Raw genomic sequence first — 27,393 nt, forward strand, 5'->3', positions numbered from 1 at the left:
CTCAAGAGCTGAGAACTTCTGGATTCCCACCCTCACTTTAACTGGGTGTCAGGTGAGAAGACTGTCAGTAACACGAATTGTTCAGTTAATGACCCTGAAGAAGAGAAAACCAGGGATGGATTTGTTCGAGGGCCAGATTTGACTATCCCTTCTCTCGGGCTTAGAGCTTTGACCATTGGGTAGAATTCTATCCCTCACACAAGATCCACTTTCCATAAACACGTTTTTGAAGGCAGTCCTCCAACAGTCCAGCCCGAGAAGCTGGAGTACTGAAGGAATCATCATGGGCTTCCATGGCACACCGACCACGAAGGGATCCAATGACAATTCTTTTTTTCATTCAAATTAAAAACTTCACATAATGCCAGTGCATTTATTACTTTCCATAACAATAGCTGATTTGACAAGCCAAGTTGTGTCCATTCATGTTAGAAACGGCAATCATTTGATGCGGTTTGTCAATACAAGGGATTATCTTCCGGCATGTGTAAATCTGCAATTGAACACTTGAGGTTGTCAGCAGTCAGGACTATGCAACTATGATTTGCAATGAAGCCCAAAGCCCAACAAATTAATGTTCTACTCATTGGACATCTAGCCCACAAATAGATAAGTCAAAATTAATTCCAGTGGTATTAAGCCCCATTAAATCTATTTTTTGACACAAACCACAAGATTTAAATTTAACAGATGACACTGCTCCCCAGCAGAGTGGAGAATCCTGTGATTGAATTTATAACAGAATACTGCGGTTATGAAAAAAAGCATTTTAATTATTTTCTAAAATCATCTATTTTCACACAAGATTTTAAATCTCAAAATAATGAAACAAAACAAAAAAAATAAGTATTGTTTTGTATTGGCATGTCTACTGTGAACAGCTGGCGGCAGCGTTAAGAAGCAGTGGGAACCTTCCGGCGTTTCCATGCCACACGACAGCCATCGCGTGCAGGCCTGTGGCGCCCTGGAACTTAAAGCCGCTGGTACAGAGGGGTTACAGAGCCCCCCCCCGTCGAGTTCCCATGAGCCTCTGCCACAGACTCCCGCTGCTCATACCTACCAGACGCAGGTCACCTTGTGATGTCACATGTCAGATGCACACTAGGTTCACATTGCGCAGAAAGAAAGGGCGAACGAAGAAAGAGACAGACTAAAGTAATGAGGTTAAATGCAGAAATAAAATAAAAATCTGCGCCAGGTACCTAAGGAGGCCTAGCATTCACAAAGTCCGAGGCAAAATAATAATTTACAAAGAACAAAACAGGATTTTCGGTTTTCTCATTCGCTACTTAGCCTTAGTAGTGCGAGGGCTAGCATGTACCAGTATTGACCAACCAAGAGGGGAAAATGAGTTATAGGGACCTGGAGGGAGCTGGTATCTGCAGTGAGAGGGCTGGAGGGTGGGAGGGCTGGAGGGTGGGAGGGCTTCACTGAAATAAGTGAAGGAAGCGGGTTTTGGGGGTTCAGAAATCTGGACAGGGAATATTAAACTATACCATGGGGATTTGATGATCTGTGATTCAGGAATGGAAAGGAGCTTGGTGACTAAATGGAAGGTGACTAAATTCCTTTGACCTTGGAGGCAGCTGCAAGGGTGTGGTTTGAACCTGGTTGTGATACAGGCGACGTGGAGCTAATGGGTGAGGTATATGTGCGCCGGCGGGAAGGGGAAAGGCTCCGTCTGCATTTGGCGTTAAAAAATTGAAAGAGAGAGAGAAACTGCTCACTCTGTGCTCTCTGCTCATCTCCACAAGCGCCCGGGCTCTGTAACATTATGTCTGAATCAATGTGTCTGCATGGTATCTGAGTTTTACATCTTTCTTTTTTTTTTTTTTATGAATAGCTTTTGCACTTCCCTTTAAACTTTACAGTACAATAAACTATAGTGCACAATAGTCCTCTGAGCCTGGCTACAGGCCCCTGGAGCTCAGAGTCGGGGGCGGGTCAGCCGTACAGCACTGGTGACATCGTTTGAGCGCGAGTGCAGCTCCGGGCGCAGTCCCTGGGGTGGCGATGCTGCTGCGGTGGGCGGGCCGGCCCCTGGACCCTCAGTCCTGGCCCGGGTCTTTGGCGGGGCCCCCGTCCAGGTAGATCTTGAGGGCCTTCTCCTTGCGGGGCGAGTAGCTGACGCGCTGGCCGGTCTTCAGCAGCCTGCTGCTCTCCTTCTTCATCAGCTCGCTGCGCTCCTCCTCAGACAGCTCCATGGGCTCCTCCACCCTGTCCCTGCGCACACGCGGAGACACTCGCTGTTAACACTGACAACTTGTGGACAGGCCAAAGGGGAAGGCTCAGGAACCCAGGGAGAACCGGGTGGGTTCTGAGGGTTGTCTTCTGATCCCACCATCGGCCCTAATCAGCCCCATAAACAAGTGGCAAGTGATTGACAAGCATCCGCCCCAAAAACATCCTCGACCAAGACACTTTAACCACCGGACTGATTCAACTAAAATAAAACTGATTCAACTAAAATTACTGAACACACACACTTTCTGCACGTACAGAAGCCGGCACTACCCTGGACATCCTTCTTAGCTACATAAAATAATCCACTGATGATGTTGCTGAACTCCCTTTCCATGAGTCGCTTGTGTATCACATACACACAGGCATGTTTCTGTTCTGGCCTGGCCTGGACTTACAATGGAAACGAGGAAGCTCAGAGCAGCACAGTAGTAATGCTAGTGAGGTGCACTGGTCCCTCAGAATGGATGTGCGCCATTATACCTGTAAAAGACCACGGCGCCGTCGTCACAGATGTACAGAGGCCAGACGTTGAGAGTGGACACTTTCGGGTTCCAGTCCAGATCCTGATGAATCTCCAACACGGAGATGTCACACGGAAATGTCCCTCTGCCCTGAAACAGCCAATCAGCACATGGTTCAGCGCCACATTCAGGGACAGAAGAAATATCACAGGTGCAACGCCATGCATAATCACACCTTATCCCAAATAAGGACTGTCCACATACCTTTGCAAATTCCAAGTTTTCTAGAGCAATGCCACTCAATTCACTGAGCTGAAAAAAAAAAAGGACACTGGAATTTAATTACACAATGGCCCCTTCACATTTATATATGATCTCATGTTTATGTTTGTATGTGAAACTCACCGTTTTGAATTTGTTTTGATATTCAGTGTAATTCTGGACACATTAGCTAGGCCTATTAATGTGCGTTTGGGAAACCACTGCAATGTAAGGTAGTGCACCTTATGGAAATCTGAATGCACCATTCTATGAACAATGAGCCTCACAAGAGACGTCTACTGGGTTGGATGCCATCCAGAAACATACCTATGGGCACGCACACATTGACCAATGGGGTGTGTGAAGCATGTTTGGGCTAACCTTCTCACACATTGATTGAGTATGGGGTGTGTGAAGCATGTTTGGGCTAACCTTCTCACACATTGATTGAGTACGGGGTGTGTAAAGCACGTTTGGGCTAACCTTCTCACACATTGATTGAGTATGGGGTGTGTGAAGCACGTTTGGGCTAACCTTCTCACACATTGACTGAGTACAGGGTGTGTGAAGCATGTTTGGGCTAACCTTCTCACACATTGACTGAGTACAGGGTGTGTGAAGCACGTTTGGGCTAACCTTCTCACACATTGATTGAGTATGGGGTGTGTGAAGCACGTTTGGGCTAACCTTCTCACACATTGACTGAGCATGGGGTGTGTGAAGCACGTTTGGGCTAACCTTCTCACACATTGACTGAGTACAGGGTGTGTGAAGCACGTTTGGGCTAACCTTCTCACACATTGACTGAGTACAGGGTGTGTGAAGCACGTTTGGGCTAACCTTCTCACACATTGACTGAGTATGGGGTGTGTGAAGCACGTTTGGGCTAACCTTCTCACACATTGACTGAGTACGGGGTGTGTGAAGCACGTTTGGGCTAACCTTCTCACACATTGATTGAGTACGGGGTGTGTGAAGCACGTTTGAGCTAACCTTCTCCTTCAGCTCCTCCACACTGCTGCTCTCCAGCACCACCTCCTTGAAGGGCTCCAGCCTCATGTGGGCCGGGCTCCAGCGCCGGGTCAGAACCGCCAGCTGGGACATGGACTTCATCTTCTCAGGCTCTGAGAGAAAGGCACGAGACCAAGACACATCAACGTTAACACAGGTCTAAGGATCACACAGGGAAGCGCTGTAGGAGTGAGACAGGGGAAAAATGGTGACACTAAGGCAGATTGACTGGCACTGGAACAGTCACTGACTCTGTGTGAGCAGAATGCATGCTCAGACAACCACATGCAAAGTGCTTTTTACTCGTTTCCTTATTTTTTGTTTTTTTACTTAATATTTTGAATTAATTCCTCGGTTTGGCTAAGCTTAGAAAAAATACTGTCAGTAAGTAAGCCAAATGCAGCAGATTTTTATTTTTTATTTTTTTTAGTGTCATTTTAAAGTTACCGTCAAGAACTTCGAGGAAGACCTCCCAGTTGCTGGATATATTGATGTCCTCTTCATAGACATGGTAGTCCAGGAACACTGTTCCTGGATTCTTCCAGGTTTTCTTCCTTAGTCGAAACCTAAACAGACAATGCATAGCTTATTAACACTCAATAAAAGCTCATTTTGAGTTAATCCATTCAATGCACTTCGGCGAGCAACAGCCCAATGTTATTTTGTTCCTTTAAAGATCTCTATGAGCGATGGCACTGATCCGTGTCTTAAAAACAGCTCGTTTAGATCCATTACTAATGCAAAAACAAAAGGCTTTCGAAGGATCCCATTTAGCAGTGACACAGACAGTTGAGAAAATATTCTGTCTCCATTAGTGTTGAAATGGGACATCACAGGCTCAGGAGCACTTTAAAACCGCTTTTGATGGTAACCCAGGGGAACACCCGAGAGTGAAAGCTCTCAAAGGCATGTGCCATTAAGTGGAAACTACTGCGAGTGAGTAAATGCTAGCCTGTAAGGATATAAGGGTATTCTCATTTGTGCGCGTGTGTGTGTATGTGTGTGTGTGCGTGTGTGTGTGTACACGCATGTATAAGTCAGTGTGAGTGTGGAAGTGTGTCATGCTCACCTGTCGATGCTGAGGTCCAGCTTGCACTGGTCTCTCAGCTGGGGTAGCAGCTCTTCTTTGGACTGCCTGACGGTCATGCCCTTGGCAAACACGGCGTCTACCAAGAACTTACAGGGCTGAGAGAGAAAAGGGTAGGGTAAACCACCATGCACACCATTATACAGCCGCACCCATCATAATGCAGTCAGACTAGTTCTGGGGTCCTACCTCTGGGTCATTCACTAGGAGCTGGTACACCTTAACGCGATACTCGCCCTTCTTCAACGCCCGTCCCAATCGAATGGTGATCTGTTCAACCCAGAGAAGATTGTTAGCATTAAAGAAAATGTGCAGATATGATTACGTTACAAGGGGCCAAAGTATGTCTGAAGAGAACAGGTCAGGACAGGAACTAAAACTGGAGACGGTGCCAACGGAATGAGCATGACCTCTCATGGGGGGGCTGACCTTGTTGTCGTCGGAGAAGGAAGACAGCGTCTCGTTGAGCCGCACGCTCTCAAACTCCTGGTTGTTGGCGTAGACTCTGAAGACCTTGAAATGAGAGGACGACACCCCCACAAATGGCTCCAGGTTTTGTTTGAAAGCAGCCAGGGTTATCCTCTTATCAACATGGACCTGCAAGCCTGGAAGACAAGCCCAATTACAGCGGTTACTCACAGCAAGGAAAATTCCCCTCTCTGAACCAAGCCCCTGACAAACATCACTTGATAAATCTACCCTACAATAAATGTCAATACATTTGGCTTATTATCAAAATATAATTTATTACTTTTTTTTTCATTTTTTTTTTTCACTACACACTTAATTTCGATTTAATTTAATTCTAATCCTCCAATTTAGTGGGACAACTAAATTCCAGCTAACTCCATCCAAACACTAAACCTATATTGGCAACCCATTTTCAATGTCATATTCTGAGCTCTGAAATTGGGGCTGCGACCTCTACACAAGCACACCAGCCGGATAAAAAAGGTACCAGCGGACGCACATCTCTGGCCCTCCCCGGTGCCGTCCTGCAGGGAGCAGGGCTCCGCCCTGAAGTAGAGGTACTGGGCCTCGGCCTTGCTGCGGCCCTGCTCGTCGTACTCGCTGTCCGTGCCCGAGTCCTCCTCGGCCGTGTCCCAGGTCTCCTTCCGGCCCTCGTGGGCGCGTGAGCGCCTGCTGCTGGTGATGCTGTGGGAGTCCAGGCCGTTGGCCAGAGGCAGCGGGGCGCTGTCGGCGTTGCACAGCGTGTCGCTGCTGTGGGACGAGCTCAGGATGTCGCTGTCCACGGAGCTGGTGCTCCGGTCGTTGTTCACCTCCGAGTCGGAGCGCTCCTCCGACGGGAAGGGGGCGTCCTGGTCGCCCGCCGGGGGGATCCGGTTCTCCAGCTGGCGGTGGTCGGCGGAGGTGGAGGCGGAGGGCGTGGAGTCGCCCTCGCGGGACAGGGACTCGATGTGCTCGAAGTCGCTGGTGTCCGAGCTCTTCTGGCTGTCGCTGGAGCCCTGCTGCTCCTGCTCCTGTTGCAGGGACAGGCTCTTCAGCTTCTCCGTGCTCTCCTCCAAAATGGCCTCCACCGACTTCCTGCCGCCCTTGGGCCCCTCGAAGGACTCGCTGGCGTCGCTGCCGGCCTTCTGGCCCAGAGTCCTGCCGGCCGGGGGGGCGGGGGGCTGCTCGGGCAGCGACACCAGCAGTCTGATTGTGTTGCCATGGCGATCCAGCAGCTTCCACAAGAGCGAGTCGGTGAAAGTGACCTGGTGATCGGGCGAATCGGAGCTCTCCACAAACACCTGGACCAGAAAGAGCAGTTAGCCCATCACTGTTCTTAGCCCAGGTTTGCTGCATTGGCCTGTCTGTGTGTGTATGTGCATGACTAACTGTGTAGACCACTACCACTAGATGGCATCAAATGTTCCCAAGTCACACTTTTTATTGAAATGTCAGAAGATTTTCTTATTTCAGACAGCAGAGACATGATCACATTTCTGTGGAACAGATTTGTCATACTTTAAAACAAAACTATGATAACATCGCAACATTCTCATTGCAGTCTGACCTGCTTAAATTGGCTCTTCATTCTGCTGACAAGAAAATACACGAAAAGTACAGTGCAAGTCATGAAAAAGCAAAACTGAAAAGCAAACATGAAATCTCTGGGGCCTGAGGTAGCGCATATTCTTCCCCTGAAACAGCCATTTAGAAAGGCAGAAAGAGCAGTGAGGTGTGTGTGGATGGCAGGAGAAGAATGAGTGGGGAACCTTGTTGCTCCTGAAGAAACCTTCTGCTTTCAGTGTCTTGTTGGGAACGTAGAGGAGGCGGAGGTCGTTATAGCAACGCTCCAGGACCACGCGCATGGTCTCAGCACACAGCCCGCACGCCTGAGGAAAGGAAGCAGTTTCAACATCCAGCGCAACGTCTGAGGTCAAACCCCTGACATGAACACGTAGGCATGGAATCACTTAACGCGTTACTGGGGACGCCTTAAACAAGCAGCCAGTTGCAATATACAATATAGAACAGCATACATGTGTAAACTAAGCAAGGTATTGTGCGTGGTGATATTGTGATATCTATACACTGCCTGTGGTGTTTCTGCGAGGGCGGGTGGAGCGGGCGGTACCTGTGCGATGAGCTGCTTGAACTCGGTCACGCTCTGGTTCAGGTAGGCACGCACGCTGACCGGGGAGCTGATGGTCTCGGTTCTCAGCCCCACCACGTGAACCTTCACCATAACCTCTGCAGACAGACACGCGCACGGTCAGCTCGCAACGCGGGTTTCAACTACACCCTCCAATTCAAGGTCCTGCATGGCACGTTTCACGTGTTACAGACCATCAGAAAAGCAGTGTATAAATGTCCCAAAACAGGGGTCCCCAAACATTTTTGCACCGCAGTTGGGTTTTATATTGACAGTACTTTATCAGAGCGGGCATCTGGGAGGAAAGGTTTGCATCAAAAGGTTTGCGACTAATTTGGCAGTAAGGTTACATAAATGTAAATGATTGGTCTCAGTCACCTTCACTAATGGGACACATGAACGTGGTGGTGAAAGCCGGCCTTTCCTGCTGTGAAACATGCCAAGCGTGCATAATAGCCAAGTTCAATATACCAACCAGAGGTCAGAGTGCTGCTCTGGCCACAATAACAAGCTGTAATGCGTTCTGCCAGCTCCCATTTGCATTAACGTTAATAAAATATATCAAAACAGCACCCTGATCACCTTACAGCCGATTAGACAGACCATTTGTATCCGGAAAGAATGTTCATGATACAATATTCCCACAATGTGCTGTGGCAAAGAAATCATTTTGAATGAGTAACAAAAAAACAACCCATTGTGCAAGTCACCCTATTTAACAAACATTGGAACAAAAAAAGAAATTCAAGGTACTGACACATACCAAAGATCTGTAGGGCATTTTACATAAGTGTGCCTCTCTGCAGACCCCCAAAAGGAAACACTGTGTTGACCATGTTGACACAGGGTCAGCAAGGTTTGATAAAAAGACAGTGCTTGTCAATACAAGACTATTGCTCCCATCATTGTGCTGCCTCTGTGCAATTCTGTCACCTCAGTGGAATGCTCCCAGAACTGATGAGTTGAAATAGCACTGAATAAACCATGGGTTTTCCACATACAGCGTTTGGTGTCTTTGGATAGCTAATGTTGTGGGAAATAGTTTGGTGTCATTGGTGGCGTAGTACCGCTGGTGGTTGCTGAATAAAGATCTTGAAACAGGTAATGCAAGTTACCTGTGAGTCAGCATCCAGCTGTGTTACAAAGGTTAACCAGCTTAACAATACGTAAGTGTATCATTGCCACAGGCACGTCTGCGTCTACATAGATAGATAGCGATCGTATAGAGCCACATTACTGGCAGACATTTTCAGTTTTTTTCTTGAACTGTTAGAACAAAGGAGCAGTTGATCTTATCTTTTGGAGTGAGTCAGATATACGAGAACAAAATTAAATTGACCCTGTTCCAGTAGCATTGGTCAGACTGCGTTTCCTACACCTCTCAGACACTTCCGCCATTTGGTGTATTTGGGGGGTTCTTACAGATCTTTATGAAAGTACAATAAAACATACAGTTTATAGTCCAGTGACAATACAAAGACTTTTGTAGTTATGAATGAAGTGCATTTTGTAAAATAGACTATTCCCAAATGAACCCCTAGACTTAACAACAAGCGCTGTTTATTATGCACAGCTTAATAGAGCTATAAAATCAAGCCAACATTGTACCAGACAATTTTAATCCCAGTCATGTGGAGCACTAAACTCCTGCTAACTGACCGCAGTGGGACCACAGGGGCGCAGGAACGGGGAGGCTGGATGAACTGGAAAAATGTTCAATAAGCTGATGCAATTTCAAAATGAGAAGACGCAAACTTGAATTCAGTCAAAATGGCCGCTCTCTTTCTCAGCTTGGGCAGGGCCCGCTCACCTCCTGGTTTGTAGGGCTGGAAGACCTGCTCGGGCCTCCGGGTCTCCAGCAGCAGGTCGAACATGTAGGAGGACTTGACCCCGCCGAGCAGCAGCCCCAGGGGAGTCTCCTCCTGGCCCTCGTAGGAGCGCTCCAGGTACTCGTGGAACTCGTCGTACTTTACGAGTCGACAGCAGTCCAGTGCAACAACGCCCTCCAGGTCCATTAACTACACACAGACAGGCACACACAAGAGTGAACGCAAAGAGACACACAGACCAGCAATGCAAAGGATTGTTTCAGTTCAAAAATACAATCACTACCAATTCTGCTTAGGTGGGTGAAAAGTATGTGGAGATGTTTGGTTATGACACTGATAAGTGTGTGTGGAGGTGTTGGGTTATGACACTGATGAGAGTGTGGAGGTGGTTGGTTATGAGACTGATGAGTGTGGGGAGGTGTTTGGTTATGAGACTGATGGGTGAGTGGGGAGGTGTTTGGTTATGAGACTGATGGGTGAGTGGGTGAGTGTTTGGTTATGAGACTGATGTGTGAGTGGGTGAGTGTTTGGTTATGAGACTGATGGGTGAGTGGGTGAGTGTTTGGTTATGAGACTGATGGATGAGTGGGTGAGTGTTTGGTTATGAGACTGATGGGTGAGTGGGGAGGTGTTTGGTTATGAGACTGATGGGTGAGTGGGGAGGTGTTTGGTTATGAGACTGATGGGTGAGTGGGTGAGTGGGTGAGTGTTTGGTTATGAGACTGATGGGTGAGTGGGTGAGTGTTTGGTTATGAGACTGATGGGTGAGTCGGTGAGTGTTTGGTTAGGAGTACCTTGCGGGCGATCTCCACAGCTTCTCGCAGCGTTTTGTCCTTGTGCACCTCCAGCTTATTCTCCACCATCATCATTTTCACAGGGTGCAGGCAGAAGAGCTTGATCTGTCCGACACACAGCAAAGCATACCAACCATACCCGCTCCCAGTCACGTCTGTTACCTGCACATGACACTTCTCCTATACACACGTCACACATATCACACAGCGCTGGGGTGGGCTTACCTTGCAGGTGTTGCGCTCAATCTCCCGCTGTCTTTTCTCCTGTTCCTCTGACTCCTTTTCCTTCTGGACCAGACGCGCGATGTGAGCCGGGAAGTCCTCCACTTCCAAATACCCTGGAAAAAATCAACCAGGCGACCCCTATTTACCACCACTGACGCTCCATTTACAGACCCAGCATGAAGACTGTCTCTGCCATTGCTGTCACTACGCGTCTTATTTGCTGACCCATAAAGCACGCAGTCACATGGCTGCATCATTACATCATTAGTCCCATAAAATATGACCAAATGATGAAAAATCATTACACAGTGCATTCGCTGGGACTAATTTCACTTGTTCACTCAGCCCTGTGATCTTACTTGCATTCCTGGAAGGGTCCTTCAGTCTGTAGATCAGCATGTATGCATTTGTAGAACTGTGAAAATAAGAAACCATCGTTAATCCTCTACTTCCTACAAAACCTACCACCAGCTCATAATCCACAATCAAATATATTACCCAAAAGTAAATGGTCCAATGGCATGGCAAATATCCACTCCACAAAACCACAGTGACGAATGGAAAGTTTTCACCCATTGTGGACTGTAAAGGCGAAACTGAGCGATTGGATTGGCCGTCTCCCACTGACCTGGCGAAGGCACTGGAGTAATATCCGCGGCTCCCGGAGGACCCGCCATACGTCTTCCGAATGTCGTCCTGGGTGATCTGGAGCGGGAACACAAACCGCACACATCCTCACCAGGGATTACGCTCGTCAAACACCATCCAGCAGACAGCAAGCTGCCTCTCACGGCCCCCGCCCTGGGACTTATCTCTTACAAATATTCCCCATTTTAAAGAAATCCCACCGATTACTTGCAGAATCTCCATCCCCAGTCATCTTGTTATTTTAAGAATTCCATTTTTTCTTTTTTTCTTTTTTTTTTAAACCCATTCTAAAGTACTTAAATAGACCTTGCCTCTTTAATTATACCTTAAGCAACCCCAAGGGAATCTTTCAGGTATTTCAGTACCTTAACAAGGATTAGGGACAAATAGAAGCTTAAAAAGTATGCTGAAACATACTGTCCTCCATGCTGAGTCAAATGGAGCGGAGTGCATTCATATCAGTGGATATGATATGAATGTGACAGTATGGCAGCAGCCACTGGTCTGTCCGTTGATCTGGTCACACGGTTACCTTGCTGACGTGCTGGTCGTTGAAGCTGTACCACTGGCCGTCGCTGAAGGACTTGATGCAGGCGTAGTAGTGACCGCCAGCCGCACTCCCGGAGTGGACCATGACCGAGAAGAGCTCAAAGGTCAATGAACTCTGGAAGATGAAAAACACGCATATCCCATGCAAATCTCACCTGCGTTTGCATGGTGTGTACACACCGGCACCGCCTGTAATGTGTGCATATATTTATGTAAGAGGTGTACAATGTATTAATGTGGAATTCATTATTTGTTTTGTACAGTGAGCCAATTATCATAATTAATGCACGGATACGCGTGTCGATTACACAGAAACTGAAGGGAAAATACCCGGAAGACACGTGGCGAACTGTGAACTGAATGAATGACAGCATCAGTGAGGGAACACTGAAAGGATAACGGCGTCTATGGAAGCAAGCTCAACTTCAAGTGAGTGCCTCAAAACTCATTGGCCGGCGGTTCTTTCAACAGCAAGACAATGATATACGTTGGAGTACCTTTGGCTTCAGAGCCCTCTCCGCACTGCTGGCATTGTCCAGGCAGATGCCCTCGTCCACGCCGTCGTCTGTGGAGAAGTCGTTGCTCATCTGGTCGCTGTGGCAACTGCCCTCGTTCTCTGCCCCGCTGTCAGTGCAGCTCTCTGTCTGCGGGGACTTCTTCAGGGTGGAGGGTGAGAGAGTGAGAGAGTGAGAGAGTGAGGGAGTGAGAGAGTGTGGGAGTGTGGGAGTGAGGGAGTGAGGGAGTGAGAGAGTGTGGGAGTGAGGGAGTGAGGGAGAGTGAGAGTGTGCGAGTGAGAGAGTGAGAGTGAGAGTGGGAGTGGGAGAGGGAGAGGGAGAGGGAGAGGGAGAGGGAGAGGGAGAGGGAGAGGGAGAGGGAGAGGGGGAGGGGGAGAGGGAGAGGGAGAGAGGGAGAGAGAGATGCATTGCTACCGGTGTTACTTTTGCATATGTTTTGTTTGAACAAATTCAAATTGTTATTACTACACAGTGTGCACAAAGACAAATATATTCTTTGGGAATGCATTACAAAGCATATCGGAGTTTGAATGTGCAAGCACAAGTGAGAGGGCATGAGACCCACGACTGAACACACATGCATGCATAAGACATGCAGTGTAGAACAGGGGCATTGGGCTGGCAGCTGTATCACTCTGTATCCTCCTCATGTCAAACTGCCCAAGCCAACCAGGCCTGGGGTTTGATAGTGAATGCGAGACATTTTCAGAAAAAACATTTGCTATTGGAGAAGATGTGGATGTGCCAGTAAGGTGCACTGTTCCGTACTGGACCACATAAATTATAAAACAAGAGAATAGAAGTTAAACATAGGTGCTGACTCATTGTGGCCTTTAAAGATAGCGGCGGCTTCTTTATCAAGCATAAATGACAGTAGGCTAAGCTTCAGAACAACGATAATGAAATGTTTATTGAAGCGGTTACCAGATCTAGATCAAATTGAAGACCCTTGATCAGAATGATGGAGATAACATCATGTGCACTGAACACAGAAGGTCAGCGTGGACCAGCGAGACGATAGCTGCACCATGCCTGGCTGGAGGTGGTAAGATCTTCTTTCACACAGTCCTGTTAGGCCCGCTAGTTTCAGTACTGTACCACACAATTCACACCGTACATTCTGTGTGTGTGAAACAATTCCAGAATGCGCATGGATAATTTCACTTCATATTGGCTACTGTAAATGCTAACGGAAATAGCCTAATATTGCTCACATCTTCAGTCAGTCTGGCGTTTCAAGCAACTGACTACAGGATTCCATGGTAATATAATGAAAAAAATGCAATAATCCTTATTTATTGCATTAATCCAGTTGTAAATTTCAACGGCGTATCGGAATCCTAGGATAGTCATTTACATCTACCCACCAAGCCACTGTGTTAAACTGGAGTGGCTACCCGAAGGCAGAGAAAGGAAGAGAGCGAGCTGGCTGGGCTCAGGAGGACCGCAGCTGAAGGTAAAGTTTCAGGTGTCTACCTCGTCCTCCACGTCGATGAACGGGCTCATGTCCAGCTCCTCAGGGAAGGTCATGCGGTCGTTGAGTTTGATGCGGTGCATAGTGGTGTAGTCAAAGTCGAAGCGTTTCAGCTGCAGCGTGAGCAGGTAGGGGAAATGGAGGAACCGCAGGCCCTGCAGCAGAACAAGAGTCCGACAATTCAGGACCTGCAACCTGTCTATGACCTGCGTACATTAACTAATGGATTTTTTAAAAATACACATTTTGCCAGACATCAATGCAGTTCAGAAAAAGCCATTAAGTAACCATCACATATTACTACTAGAGTCAGTGACCTAAGAGGCCACAATACTGGCTATATAGCACAGATGTCACTTGTGACTATTTTAAGACTATGCTACACACTACAGGCCTTATAACACTACAGGTGAACCAGTGTCTATTTTATACAATGCAAGCCTTATAGGACTACAGGTAAACCAGTGACTATTTTATGTTTATTTTACACACTACAGGCTGTATGGCACTACAGGAGTTAGTGCTGACTGGAGAAAAGGTGACAATCTGTAGATGTAGGATCAGATGCTTGTTTGGAGTGATAAATCCCAGCTGCAGAGATCAGATATCTGGGCTGTAGACAGCTCACCTTTCTGGCGTCACATTTCTTCTTGCAGCGCTCACAGAAGTACTGGTTGGGCCCGTCCAGGGTTTCTGGCTGAATGAAGGCCTGCAGAGCCTCTTCCTGTTGCACAAGCAGCAGGTGACACTCAGAATAACAGCACATGACCAGCCAACACAGTGTCCCAATAAACACATAGCAGGTGGTCGCGTCGTGACAGTATCACAGCAGGGCTGTAAGAAAGCCTGGTGCAATGGCGCCAGTGTTAGGACAGCGGATGAAGCAACACTGAGCATGTCTACAGATGCCCTGCTGGGGATACTGCTCATGTATGCCGAACCCTCTATTGACTGTTTTGTCAGCCCATGATGTACACTATTAGTGTAACCCATGAACTCACATTTATTGTACCCATGAACCATAACTCGCACTCCATACTGAGAGCTGTCAATCACCAAAGGCTTGTGGGCACAACTGGCTGTCATTAAAAATTAAAAAGGGCATTTCCACAAAAGTATGAATCACAATGGTATCTGTACATCTCCACTCCCTTGTCATGAATGTGGTGGCTAAAATGTCTGGGTGCGCAGGGACCAAGGGAGGCGGGACGTACCACGCTGCCATAGGCCTGGGCGGAGCCAAAGGGCCGGATGACCAATGGGATGTCCAGGTAGGTGTCGATCCTCCAGCTTTCGTACCCACATTCCAGGCAGCGCACGTAGTCCTTCAGCTTGCCCTGGTAGAGCTGGTTTATCAGGTCAGCCTGAGACCAAGAGGGGGCCACCATTAGCCTTGCTCAATAACCGCCCCCCTGACTCCCACCCATGATTTACTGCTCTAAAACAGAGCCACCATTGTTACCCTGTCCACAAATAAACATCTGTTCATATGTTTTTTTCTCAAATGTTTACTTGGAATCTGTAAACTGCAACTGTGGTTTGAATAAAGGGAAAAAGACTTAAGTTATCTTCATGCAGTCAGAATAAAAAAATGAACCAGCGGAACCAGCCACCATTGCAACACCTTCCGTACATGATAAAGGAAGCAATAAAGTAATACAACCGCAGTGCTTATAACCAATCTTGACAGTAAGCACATTTGTTATGAAACAGAACATCATTCGCTGTGCTTAGCACGCTCAGAACAATGTCACAGTCTTTTCACATAGACCATTTAAGCCCCAGGGTAAAAATCAACACAATTAACGCTTCTTATTTTAGAAAGAACTGCTTGCAGGCCATACCTGCTCGGTCTGCTTCCACTTCTGCTCCAGAGCGTCAAACATCACCCTGCACAGCTCCTGGACATCATGCTGCTGCCAGGCTGAAACACACACACACGTACACACAAATAACACAGAAACGCACACACGGAAATGTACAAATGATACACAAACTCGCACACACACGGAAATGTACAAAGAATACACAAACACACACACACAGATGTACAAACAATATACAAACGCACAGACAAATACACATATTATGCATGCACACCTATGGATAAATACACACGCATCAGTCTGAAACACAACTACAAAAAAAATGACAGCTCTCATTTCTCACAGAACAATTTCATTGGATTGTTAACCCCAGCCATATTCCTCCCAGAAACGATGCATGTGGACTGAGCCGTAACCCCAGCAGAAGCCCTTACTCCCCAGGAGAGCTCACCTTCGCTGCTGTCCCAGCCGAAGCTGCGGGTCACGTCGGTGGTCTCGATGGCGCGCTTCTTACTGGTCTGCAGCAGGACGAACAGTCTCTGCAGCTGGTACGGGATGCTGGTCACCGGGTCCTCCTCAGACTCCTCAAACTCCCAGCTGAGTGGGGGGGGGGGGGGGGGGGAGGAGATTAACGCTGCGCTCTACACAAGCCCGGACACAGCCACACACGGGAGAGAAGTCTGCTCACTTGTACAGCGCGTTGCGGAACTCGGGCGTCATGAACAGCGTCTGCAGCAGGCTGTTCAGGTAGCAGGTCATGGCCTGGTTGACGAGGCCCACGTACCCTGTACAGGGGAGGAGAGAGTGTTGTGATGAGCAGGGAGGCCACTGGGGGCCCAGGCTTTGACAGGAGGCGGGTGAGAGGCGGCTGAGAGGCGGCCTACCCGTTTCGGACTTGTTGAGTATGGAGGAGTAGGAGTAACTGGGGCTGCTGTAGTCGCTGCTGCAGCCCACCGTGCTGTCCCGGGGCAGGGGCCCGATGAAGGCGTCCGCGGAGACGTCGTCCAGCCCGCTGGTGCTCGCCGGGGCCGAGTCGTCCTGCGAACACGGTCACAGCAGGAGCGGTCAGAAACGCTCTTCTGAACTTCAGACGACACCTCACCAAATAACCTGGGAGCTGAATGTGCCATCACAGCCCCTCAGACCTGTACCCTATTCAGTGTGAAATCCCAACACTGTGCCTGCACAGCTGCCTGAGGGCACAAAGCTCAACTTTATATCTTAGAAGTGCACAACTGGGCTAATCTAGTATTCACATTTAAATGACAAAATAATTAGGAAAACATTACATTTACCATATTTAGAATTTGTGTGAATCTGTAGCTTTAATGTTACCGAAAGGAAGCGAACAGTTCTACATGAACTCCCAGGTTGTCATTACATTACATATTGACATAAGGTTCCTACGTAAGAAACAATAAATTATAATCCCCAGGGAAATGCCAAAGTTCTGCAGTGTGGCAGTAACTGATTACACAAAGTGGCGGAGGGATTGATTGTCATGTTAATGAGTGTCAGAGCAGAGCAGGTGCGCAGCTGCACACAGCCCGTCCCATCCCCCTCACCGACGCCAGGCGCGGCTGCTCGCCGTCTCTATCTGTGAGCTGAAGGAAGTTCTTCTTCCCGGCTTCAAAGCCAGATTGTGAGAGTGACATCTGACTGCTGTGATCCAGCGGTGCCTGGGGGGGAGAGATAAACACAGGAAACCTGACCGGCTGCTTGGAGCGAAATGTCGTGCAGCAACATACCCCCTTCACGCGCTGTTCAAGCGCTAAACTCATCTTGGCTCAGGTGGTTTCGTTTTCAGCCCGGCGCCCAGATGACATTTATATCACCAATTATGTCACATTTGAAAAACTGGTAAAGAAAATGTCAAACAAAAAATAAATAAATGAATACTAACTCGGCATCATGGGCTTTTATTGGCAGAATGACAATAAAAATTAAGACAGACACACTCAGCCATGCGGCACCAGGTGCTTTAGCCATGTGCCATCTCATCAAGCCAGATTAACCGGGGAGATAAACAACTGGCATTCATAGAGCAACATTCCTAAAATCACTCAGTAGGAACACGCGAGCGCCATCCAGTTTAAGCGGTTTCCATTTCCCAGCAAACAAAAATGCAACCAGACCAGTTAATCCGTGGTTGGTATTTAAATGATTTTTAGAACGCCCACACCGGTGGAAACTTACTGCTTCAGCCATGTTGGCCCAGGTCAGGTGGAAGGAGCCGACCACGTAGCCGGCCTTGAGGGCCACGCCCTGGAAGAGCTGGGCCAGGGGGGTGGAGGCCGGGAGGTTGAGAGTCAGCCGCTCGGTGACCGTCTTGGCGTTGGTGGTGTCCTGGATGATGCACAGCACCCTCGGCTCATCTGCAGCATTCTCAATCTGAGGGAGAGAGAATCACAAGGCTGTCAGAGAGGGGACACTCAGGGGGAGTTAGGGGGGATGCACTGTGGTTGTTTGGGAGCACAGGAGGAGATAGAGGGGACACTGTGGTTGTTAGGGAGCGCAGGGGGAGATAGAGGGGACATTGTGGTTGTTTGGGAGCACATGAGGAGATAGAGGGAACACTGTGGTTGTTAGGGAGCGCAGGGGGAGATAGAGGGGACACCGGTTGTTAGGGAGCACAGGGGGAGATAGAGGGGACACTGTGGTTGTTAGGGAGCGCTGGTGGAGATAGAGGGGACACTGTGGTTGTTAGGGAGAGCTGGGGGAGATAGAGGGGACACTGGTTGTTAGGGAGCACAGGAGGAGATAGAGGGGACACTGTGGTTGTTAGGGAGCGCTGGGGGAGATAGAGGGGACACTGTGGTTGTTTGGGAGCATAGGAGGAGATAGAGGGAACACTGTGGTTGTTAGGGAGGGCAGGGGGAGATAGAGGGGACACCGGTTGTTAGGGAGCACAGGGGGAGATAGAGGGGACACTGTGGTTGTTAGGGAGCGCTGGTGGAGATAGAGGGGACACTGTGGTTGTTAGGGAGAGCTGGGGGAGATGGGAGGACACTGTGGGAGCTGGGAAGAGCTGGGGAGATAGAGGTCCTTACATAGTAAATGAACAACTTGAAGCGAAGACTCGCATGCTGTATGATCACTGATGTGCCAACATGCCTAACTCCATGAAACCTTTCTGCAAGGATTAGCTGTAAACTAACTATCAATCATAGGGTTTAACTATACGTGTATATCTAGTAAATGGGAGTCACCAGCAAAAGAGCTTGTGCCAACAGTAACTCATCCTTTTAGTGCACTGCATAATACATGCCATCACATATCCTCGCTTGTTGAGTGGAGTTACGTCAAATCGCAAAGTGCATGCAGACACACCGTAACATTGCAGCACAACAAGGAGCTTGTGTAAGGAGCATTAATATAACACACCCGTGGATCTTGTTGCGTTAAGCTCTAAGAAGATACAGCTTAAAATAGTAAGCCTCGAAGGCTAAGAACAAGAGTACGAAAACAGATACCTCGATTCAAAACAGAGCAGCATTCACATAATGCACAGGCTGAAATGCAGCACTATGTTCCAGGTTAATGAAACTGCTTGTACTACTGAACTCCTTTAAAATAGCAAGGCACCAGTCTGGATGATTGAACGATGTGCATGCTTGTTAATGATTAGGGATAATGTTCATCATTGTGTCACTTTATATTGCTTGAATTTTCTGAATACATTCTGAAGACAATAGATTGCCTGCACTTGTCCACATCATACACTACAGTCTACATAACTTGTGAGCACCTACTTTTAAAACTGCAAAATGTTCTAGTAAGTACAAATTAGCTAAAACAGTAAAAATAAAACTGAAACTGAGGAGTCTCCATTTTTTCTGATCAAGGAACAAACAGGATTTAAATTTTGAAGTTGAACAGATTGTTGACCTGGCCCAAATTTCCAAACCCCACCCCTAGAGCTATTCTTTTTTACTTCAGTGTGCTTTCCATTAAGACTGATGCTAGTGATGGGTTTGCCAGATGGATACAGTCTATCAATGGTTTCACAGTGCACCATGACGGCTGACCCCTGTCCCAAGTTCAGCTCTAAATAACTTGATTAAATGTACAAATAAGCTCCAAGTACTGACCAGCTGGGCCAGGGAATTCAACAGTAACTACTGCTAGGAACCAGCAGAGTACACCCTCTGAACAGTATCATCATACCATGATCCACTCTGGCCATTTCACAGACTCGCTCAATTGCAAACATAATACAAACAATGTATTTTAAAAGCAACCAGTACCAAAGCTAATGGAAAATTATAAAATGCATTCAGGTATAAACCCAGGGGGTTAAAGACTCATATGATACTCATAATTCAACACTTAAATGTATTCTGTAGGCCTAAATAAAAGATCTACATGTATATGTATCAAGCAGTACTGGCATTATTCACACCATTATTTGAACGAGATTCCATGCCGCACCAAACCTAATGCAGACTGTGGTCATCAGGCTAAATGTGGTACAAAATCTATCCAAGAAATTACTAATAAATTATAAAATTCCTAAGGAGAAGCAACAGGTTGGTTAGTATGGTGTAAATGAGTGCATGCAATGCTTGTTAGCCTGCTAGCTAGCTAGGTGGCCATAAAATGTGTTTTGCAAGCATGGTTTATATAGCTTGGAATATTGTCCCATATTGGAGTTAAACTTTTTTGTTAAATCCAACAAGAATGAAATTGGTAAATACCAATATCAGAAGAGGAAATATTATAAAACCAATGTAAAGTTCTTGGCCCATGAGATGGTTTTATGCACTTAATTCACTCCTATCAAATGATACCACATGGCAAATTGAAAATACATTTGTTTTGTGGTTTGGCGTTACTTCAAGGCTGTACAGGGCTTCTCCTCTGCTTTTGTTTGTTTTTCCCTCACTGAATGCAGGAAATGCTCTGGCTCATAGGGTTTCATGAAGCACGGGCATCAGCAAAGACAGACAGCACAGGATATGAGTATTCTCACATCTGGGGCTTCAAGGTTTCTTTCTTTATTACAACTGAGAATGAAATAACCTGCTTTCTATGACAAAGGGTTTACAAGCGTTTTGAATTCCATATAATTACATGACATTTTAGTCAACAACGGTATCTGGGTCACCAAAATGAAACTTTAAGACCGGCTTAAGAGTAAACCTTGCAGTCTAAAAACAAATGATGACAATTTCCATCAAGTTATTTAGAGCCCAGTTATTTGCAGTCAGCTCACTGGGGGTTACTCCAGGTCCAGGATGTAAATAATGCTCATTAGGGGGATAGGCCTCACTGACTGCAGCAGGCCGTTACATCCACACATGCGCTCAGAAGCATGCAAACACACACACACACACAAACACACACAAACACACACACACACACACAAACACACACACACACAGCTCCACCCTCGGAGCTACCTGGGCAAACTTCTTCTTCATCTCCTCAAAAATACTTTGCCTGTAACTCCAAAGCATACCCTGGTGACACGGAAAGGGGTTAAAATAAATATTTCATTGGTTTACATGGTGCAAGGAACATTTCCACCTACTGAGACAATGTGCACCAATATGTGCGCATAGCTCAGACCAGACCAGACGTGAACTGCAATTGTTGCTTATGCTAATAAATAACATTTCAAAAATGAAGCTTTTTTTTTTTTTTTTGGGTCACGCTGTGATGTCACTACTTACCTGGAACCCCGGACAAGCGAATTTCACAGCACATCAATCAGTGGTTACAGGGAAAGAGGAATGATTATCAAACACACCCGACAGAGCCACAGTCACAAGCTATCCTTCAGTAGATAAGCTCTTTCTCAGGTCTACTGTTTAGCCTCGCCTATTTCTCCAAACACTTGATGTGAGGACAAACAAAACCTGCATTGTGAGTTGGAACTTGCTAGCACGCACATGCTACCACTAAATCTATGTGAACTCGCCAACGTGAAGTCTGACAGGTGGCTCTAAAGGGCCGCCCAATGCCAGTACATCACAGTGTATTATCAGATTAGCGGTATTTTTAACTAGGATAATAACGCTGTGTGACGACGACGCTGTGCGCTTCCTATGCTCCACAGACTCGTGGAGAGCCTCAGGCAGAGAAAGTTAAACTCTTGGCTAGAAGACAAACTAGTCTGGTCTGTCCATGGGTGGGCTCTCCTGGCAGGTTTGTCTTCAGGCAAAGATTTCATTACAGCTATGTGCCCCATCTGTAGTCTGCCTTTTGAGAGGCCCAATGTATGACAACACTTTCCTAAGAACACATCTCATAATACAAGGTAACCTAACGGTGACAGCTGGGTCTTCTGCATGTGGTAAGAGAAGAAATGATAAATAAAATTATTACTAATATTAAATTCAATTCAATTCTGGGTTCTGGAAATGGAGCCACAATGGATGCCTTGTCAGTTTGGCAGGTAAGCAACGTGAAGCAGATCAATAATGGTGTACCTTTACAGCAGTGTGTGTGTGTGTGTTGTTTCTGCATTGTGACAGGCAGATGAGGCCAGCATTTCCCTCTCCTGTGTTCCTGAACATGACGATCGCATGTAACACAGCCTTTTCTTTTGTAAACATAACAAAATGGCCGCAGGAAAGAAAAAGAGAAACTTTGGCTTAGAAGAACCAAATATTTAATTATATAAATATTTAAGAGAAGAGAAGGCATTGAAACCCCTTCCATCTTCAAAACAGGCACATTTCTAGGTAATTTATGCATTTTAAAGTACAGTAAATATGTCCTGGAAGGCTGGCAAAACTTGTAGACAGGTCTAACGCTGTGGAATAGCAGGCCTGGGCAAAGTTCAGCGGGAGGCCTGATGCATTTACACCTGACTATAAAAGCCAGAGCACAAAGCTCACTGACAGCAGGCAACAACCAGCAAGGCTGCCAAAGAGAAGCTGGAATAAAAACTAAATTCAACAAGGACCTGTTCCATGGCGGCTTTCGAGGACCAGGCCCAGGTCTAATTACAGTCAGACAAAAATACCCCCATCTCCCTGTCGACTCACCCTGGAGAGTAAGACTTCTGTCATGCATTTTAATTCCTGCTAGCAGGTGGACCTTTTGGCTGTACAGACTATACTGAGCAGCTCAAGAGGTCCTCTGGACGCCATTACAAACACGAATCCAAACTACTTGTGTTTAAAAGGCAACTACAATCCCGTTTCCATGGTAATCTGTCATTTTTCACAGTATTAGAAAGTACTTGGGACATGCACTGAAATGGAATGTGCCTTCAACTTTGCAATCAATGCCGGCAAGCTTAAAGTCCAACCCTCAGCCAAATTTCCAGTGTTCCTGGTGCAGTTCAAGGAAATGCAAGGCACCAGTATTTGACTGGTGTTAGGTCCTGAGATATCAGTGCCATGGAAAGATAAAAAATGAAAATATAACTAATTTGGGTACAAGGCTGATTTTTTTTTTTCCCACAGAAAGTAGCCAACTGCTAATGCAAACATGCATTAAGCCCAACATTTACTCACCCGCTTTATTCTACTGATTTGATAACGATATTGCCTAAATATACCACAGATCTTCAGTTCAGATTTAGTTACCCATAGAGTCTCCTGTCCCCCTCAATCTCATAAACTACATCAGTGCTACCTATGCATTTCTTTTTTCACATTTTGATTCCACTTCTTATGGTCTTATTCTCCTGTAAGCTACTAGCACCAGCTTGTTCAAAATTCCTCTCTAAAGCCAAGATCAAGCTTTCCTTCTCCTGCATTTTACACCAGTAACACTAGCTTCAGTCTCTGTCAGAAGTTTCTGTTAACATGTGAGGTTTGTCACCTAGCCCCATCTCATCTCACCTCATATGATACTGCATGCCATCACTCACAAATGCTGCGTCAAGTGGTTAGCTTTCAGTTACTAACACTTTGTGCAATATCTGCTGACATTTACTTTAGTACTGAACTGTACTGCAACTTAGTATTAACTTTCTTTATATTTTATTTATCTTGTTGCATTTTTCAAGACCACTGGGGAGGCCATGTATGAAAAGAACAGAATTGGGGACAATCTGTGACAAAGTAAACATTTTCCCCCACTGTATTAGAAAAGAAGAAAAGCACTGTGAAACTGCTTGGCTGGAGTGTGAAAAATGAATTCCTGTCAGGTTTTGTCAAGCTTGTACACAGGTCATTTTAGGTGAATAGCACACAGGCACTACAACAGTAATTTTCTCTGTATTAGCAGGCCATTTCTGCACAAGCTAGCACAAGTACCTATAGGCCTTGAACTGTCTATTTCAGTTTCATCTTCACTTTGAAGCACTTTGAACTACGGCTGCACAATTGAACTAATCAATTACCAAAAAATACAGATTATAATTTTGACAGAACAAGTAAACACGATAATACATTTAAGATCCTATTAATTTTCCAAAAACTGTGCGTCAATGAGCAAGCGCTGCTGAATTATTTGGGGAGATTACTGGAACAGTGTGGTGCCTGCAGATGAAAAATACTCCCAATAAAAAAAAAAAAGTTGAAATGTGCTTTTTAGTTGTGTCAGTGTTTTGTCATATAAATGTTCTTTAACACATAAGCTTATGCATCCCACAGTTAAACATTGCAGCACCGGGGCCTTTTTTGTTCTTACACTGCATTACCATGTATAACATAAAAAAAATTGAGAGGAACAGAAGGTTATCTATAACTTTCATTTCAAGATCTCGTTCGACAGTTAAGAGCACATAAGATCCTCCTGAGCTCTACTGTTTAACCTTGCCTATTTCTGCAAACACTTGAATGAGAGGATAAACAAAAACTACATTGTGGAGTGGAATTTGCTAACACGCACATGCTATCACTAAATCTGAGAACTTTATCCAAAGACATAGTTCAAAGAATGGCATCACATTGGGCAAGCATGCAAATTTTCCTTAACTTAAAAAAGCTATTGTTAATTTATTTGGCCTATTTTTATTCACAAATTATGATAAATGTAAATAGACAGGCATGGATGTTGTTCTAAGCGTGGCTAGTCGGTTTGCAGCAGAAGGGTCTGCAGATGAGAACATGAAGATCGCAGGGCAGGGGAACACTAATCGGGAGCAGTATGCATGGCATCGTCATGTGATCTGGGAAACCGAACTTATTAAACGGCTTATGTAGCCGATTACAAAAAAATAAATTATACATTTCCAATGGCCCAATTAGTGCCCACCTCAACGTGAATGCTATTTGCAGGTGAATACATGGGATGAAAATGAAAACAATTGTAAAACAAAGTATGGCTGTATTGATCGTGAAGAGAAAACAAACTGTACACAATTTAAAAATTACACCTGTTCCCCATGATTCTGATGCTGACAACTGCGTTCAAAAGCACATCCTAGCATACTACAAGTACTAAATTTCCAAGTTTATCTGCATTGAAACGTAGTACGAGTAGTATGACAACCATGCAGTTTCGAACACAGCCTTAGTTTCCTTATCAAGCAGTCACATGCTTTAACTCAAAGTCTGTTACGTCTAAATAAAAGCAGGTGTGTAATGGTGAAAATGGGTTTGTTGATGTACTGATGTAACACTGATGTAAAGGACACAGAGCAGAAAGTCAAAACACCGCAAGTGTATAGCAGTAAAGATAACACCACGGACTGGACAGGCCAGGGATGCCTTAAATGCAGCCAATGAAATCAAAGAATGAGAGAATTATTGTTTTCCATTATACACATACGGGTAAATTTGCATGGATTCAATGTATTTTCCACCAACATTTTAAAGCTGAAGTACAAACTGAATATTAAACTTTTTTTCAAGCGCCAGGAGCAGAATCTTAAGATGGACAAAAAGGATAGCTGATATAAATGTTAAAAAAAAAAAAAAAACATGATTTTAAACAGCTGTCCAAACAAATTGATTTGACACATAATCTATGCTCGCTTCTATCACGACTTCGTTGTTTTCAACATTTCATCGAACGTTGTTTTAGATAGCGTATGTTAGCTAACGTAGCCTTGCTATTTTTTGAAGATTAACGTTAGCTAAACATCAAAGCGAACGTTAGCCAGTTTCATTTTTACTCATGTGATTCAGTCTATGGCGATAACAGTCCACTTAAATTCGAATGGTTGTTCAAATTAAATTCGTTAATTATATTGGGTTTTTTTAAAAGCGAGCTAGCAAAACATAATTATGACAGCTAGGTAGCTAAGTAGCTAGCTAGCGATCATTTGACAGCACATCTTTGTCTTGTGACAGCTAAGCTGCCTAGCCCGCAATTGCTGTATTTTTCTTTTTTCAAATGAATAACTACAACGTTATATATACAGTTAATGCAGTCCCCTAGCTAACATCGCAGCCTTGCCTCAGCACTTAACTCAGCATTGTCTAAACCCATGAAAATCCATAAAATGCACTTTCACGTGTGTTAGTAAATCGGTGATAGCAAAGTCATCATCGGACGACAAAGGCCGCAATATCAGCTAGCTAGCCAGCTAAAGCTTATGAACTGGCTATAGATAGCTAGCTAACGTTACTACACTACTATTCAAAACAGTGTTGACATATCGGCATTTGGTTTTAGCTGGCGTACGTCGATAGCTACCAAACCATTTAGCTATAGCCATCTAATCGTTTAATGCAACTTGGATACCATTAATATTGTGTGGTTAGCTAGCGAGATAACCAAGTTGGCTAATTGCCTAACTAACTTACACGGTTAACTATTTTAACTTTCGTTTTCTTTTGAATTAAACCAATGTTCTTGATTCCTTACAAAAAGTTGCTAGCCAGATAGCTTGCTAGTGCTAGCAAGGCTAGCAGCTACACCTTATCAAGTCTGAGAAGGTAGTTTGCTAGCTTGTTTGCTAGCTTGTACGTTAGCAAAAGGAGCTAGATAGCTAAGTATACAACGTAGTTCGTAGGTAGCTAACTAGATGCCGTTTTCCACTTTGCCACAACGCCATTACTGCCTCCCCGGCCTAAACAAAGTTGTTATTTAATCATAGAGGAAAGGATAAGGGCCCGTCGGTGCCAAACCCGGTCTCTGTGTGTTTGTGATAATCTCACCTCTTTGGGTACGAGCTGCTTTTCCTCGCTGGGCACCATTTCCATTTGTGCGACAGTTTAAACGAACATCTACCCGAGCTCGGATGTCAACGGGAAAGATTTAAGGCGCTTTGCACAGACATAGTTTGTGTTTTTTCAATCCAAAACGACAAAGACTAAACAAATAAAAACTTGTAATCAAAGTGATCGCAGACAGCTAGCAAGCTAGCTACTTTCTTTTCTGTAATACCACCTAAGCACAAACAGCAATCAATGGAAAAATGGCTGTCTCAGTTTCGCGAGACTTCAACGTCCGACTGCAACGTCATTTCCTAGGCATCCTTGACGTCCTTATGGGATGTACATGTTAACCTCTAATAACCTCGATAATACACCATGTTTACCAGCGTTTCTGGCAATGTAGGCAGACAAGTATGCATGCAAATCTTTTGGCCGACTAGAATATGGGTTTATGTGTCATTATTGGAATCTTGAGCACACTTTTAAAGTAATTGCAATATTAAAATTGATTTATTTTAATCTGAAAAGTGGCACGTTTGTACGTAAATTTACGCATATGATGGCCTGTAAGTAGACGGGTTTCATGTGTATGGTCACCAAGGACATTAAGACATTAAGAAGAGTGTTTATCTGTATATTGGTTATGAAACAAAATTACCCTGTACCACTCATGTCTTCAGTGTTCTGGTACTGCACTTATATACAGGCATTTATGGACCCAGTTTGCACTGGCTCAATCAGAATCTTACACCAGACGATGGGGACCATCACTGGACTGAACCCCAATATTTTAACAGCACAAGCCACTTGGTAGCCCCTGTTCTTCACAATAATTGTATGCAGTTCAACTGCAGGATGATT

At 45.6% G+C, this 27,393-nt stretch overlaps 1 protein-coding gene across 3 annotated transcripts; it reads right to left on the minus strand.

Annotated features, from left to right (window-relative positions):
- Nucleotides 1-359: 359 nt before the first annotated feature.
- usp47 (ubiquitin specific peptidase 47) lies at nucleotides 360-26,816 on the minus strand. 3 transcript variants are annotated; one of them, XM_061244407.1, is made up of 29 exons: nucleotides 26,533-26,816; nucleotides 20,926-20,985; nucleotides 17,720-17,914; nucleotides 17,089-17,202; nucleotides 16,408-16,561; nucleotides 16,212-16,308; nucleotides 15,975-16,120; nucleotides 15,542-15,621; nucleotides 14,912-15,061; nucleotides 14,326-14,421; nucleotides 13,700-13,852; nucleotides 12,206-12,361; nucleotides 11,692-11,823; nucleotides 11,140-11,216; nucleotides 10,871-10,926; nucleotides 10,512-10,624; nucleotides 10,287-10,391; nucleotides 9,474-9,681; nucleotides 7,646-7,761; nucleotides 7,284-7,403; nucleotides 6,035-6,815; nucleotides 5,494-5,669; nucleotides 5,254-5,334; nucleotides 5,047-5,162; nucleotides 4,425-4,543; nucleotides 3,960-4,090; nucleotides 2,970-3,017; nucleotides 2,725-2,855; nucleotides 360-2,223 (listed from the first exon to the last, which is right to left on the minus strand). In XM_061244407.1, the coding sequence occupies exons 1-29, from the start codon at nucleotides 26,575-26,577 to the stop codon at nucleotides 2,049-2,051; spliced, it is 4,131 nt and encodes a 1,376-aa protein (XP_061100391.1). In that variant the 5' UTR covers nucleotides 26,578-26,816; the 3' UTR covers nucleotides 360-2,048. The 3 variants fall into 3 exon arrangements, with proteins under 3 accessions (XP_061100391.1, XP_061100390.1, XP_061100392.1); XM_061244406.1 differs by having other exon boundaries at nucleotides 12,206-12,364; XM_061244408.1 differs by lacking the exon at nucleotides 20,926-20,985 and having other exon boundaries at nucleotides 12,206-12,364.
- Nucleotides 26,817-27,393: the final 577 nt, after the last annotated feature.

This window comes from Conger conger, chromosome 6, assembly GCF_963514075.1.
Source record: "Conger conger chromosome 6, fConCon1.1, whole genome shotgun sequence".
Classification (NCBI taxonomy): domain Eukaryota; kingdom Metazoa; phylum Chordata; class Actinopteri; order Anguilliformes; family Congridae; genus Conger; species Conger conger.

What these genes read in the sequence shown, in the direction of transcription:
- usp47 (XM_061244406.1), bottom strand. Translation starts at nt 26,577, where the DNA reads ATGGAAATGGTGCCCAGCGAGGAAAAGCAGCTCGTACCCAAAGAG. An exon ending in ACTCAACAAGTCCGAAACGG is followed by an intron (nt 16,309 to 16,407) that starts GTAGGCCGCCTC and finishes TCCCCTGTACAG; the next exon opens with GGTACGTGGGCCTCGTCAAC. An exon ending in CGGCTGGGACAGCAGCGAAG is followed by an intron (nt 15,622 to 15,974) that starts GTGAGCTCTCCT and finishes TGTGTGTTTCAG; the next exon opens with CCTGGCAGCAGCATGATGTC.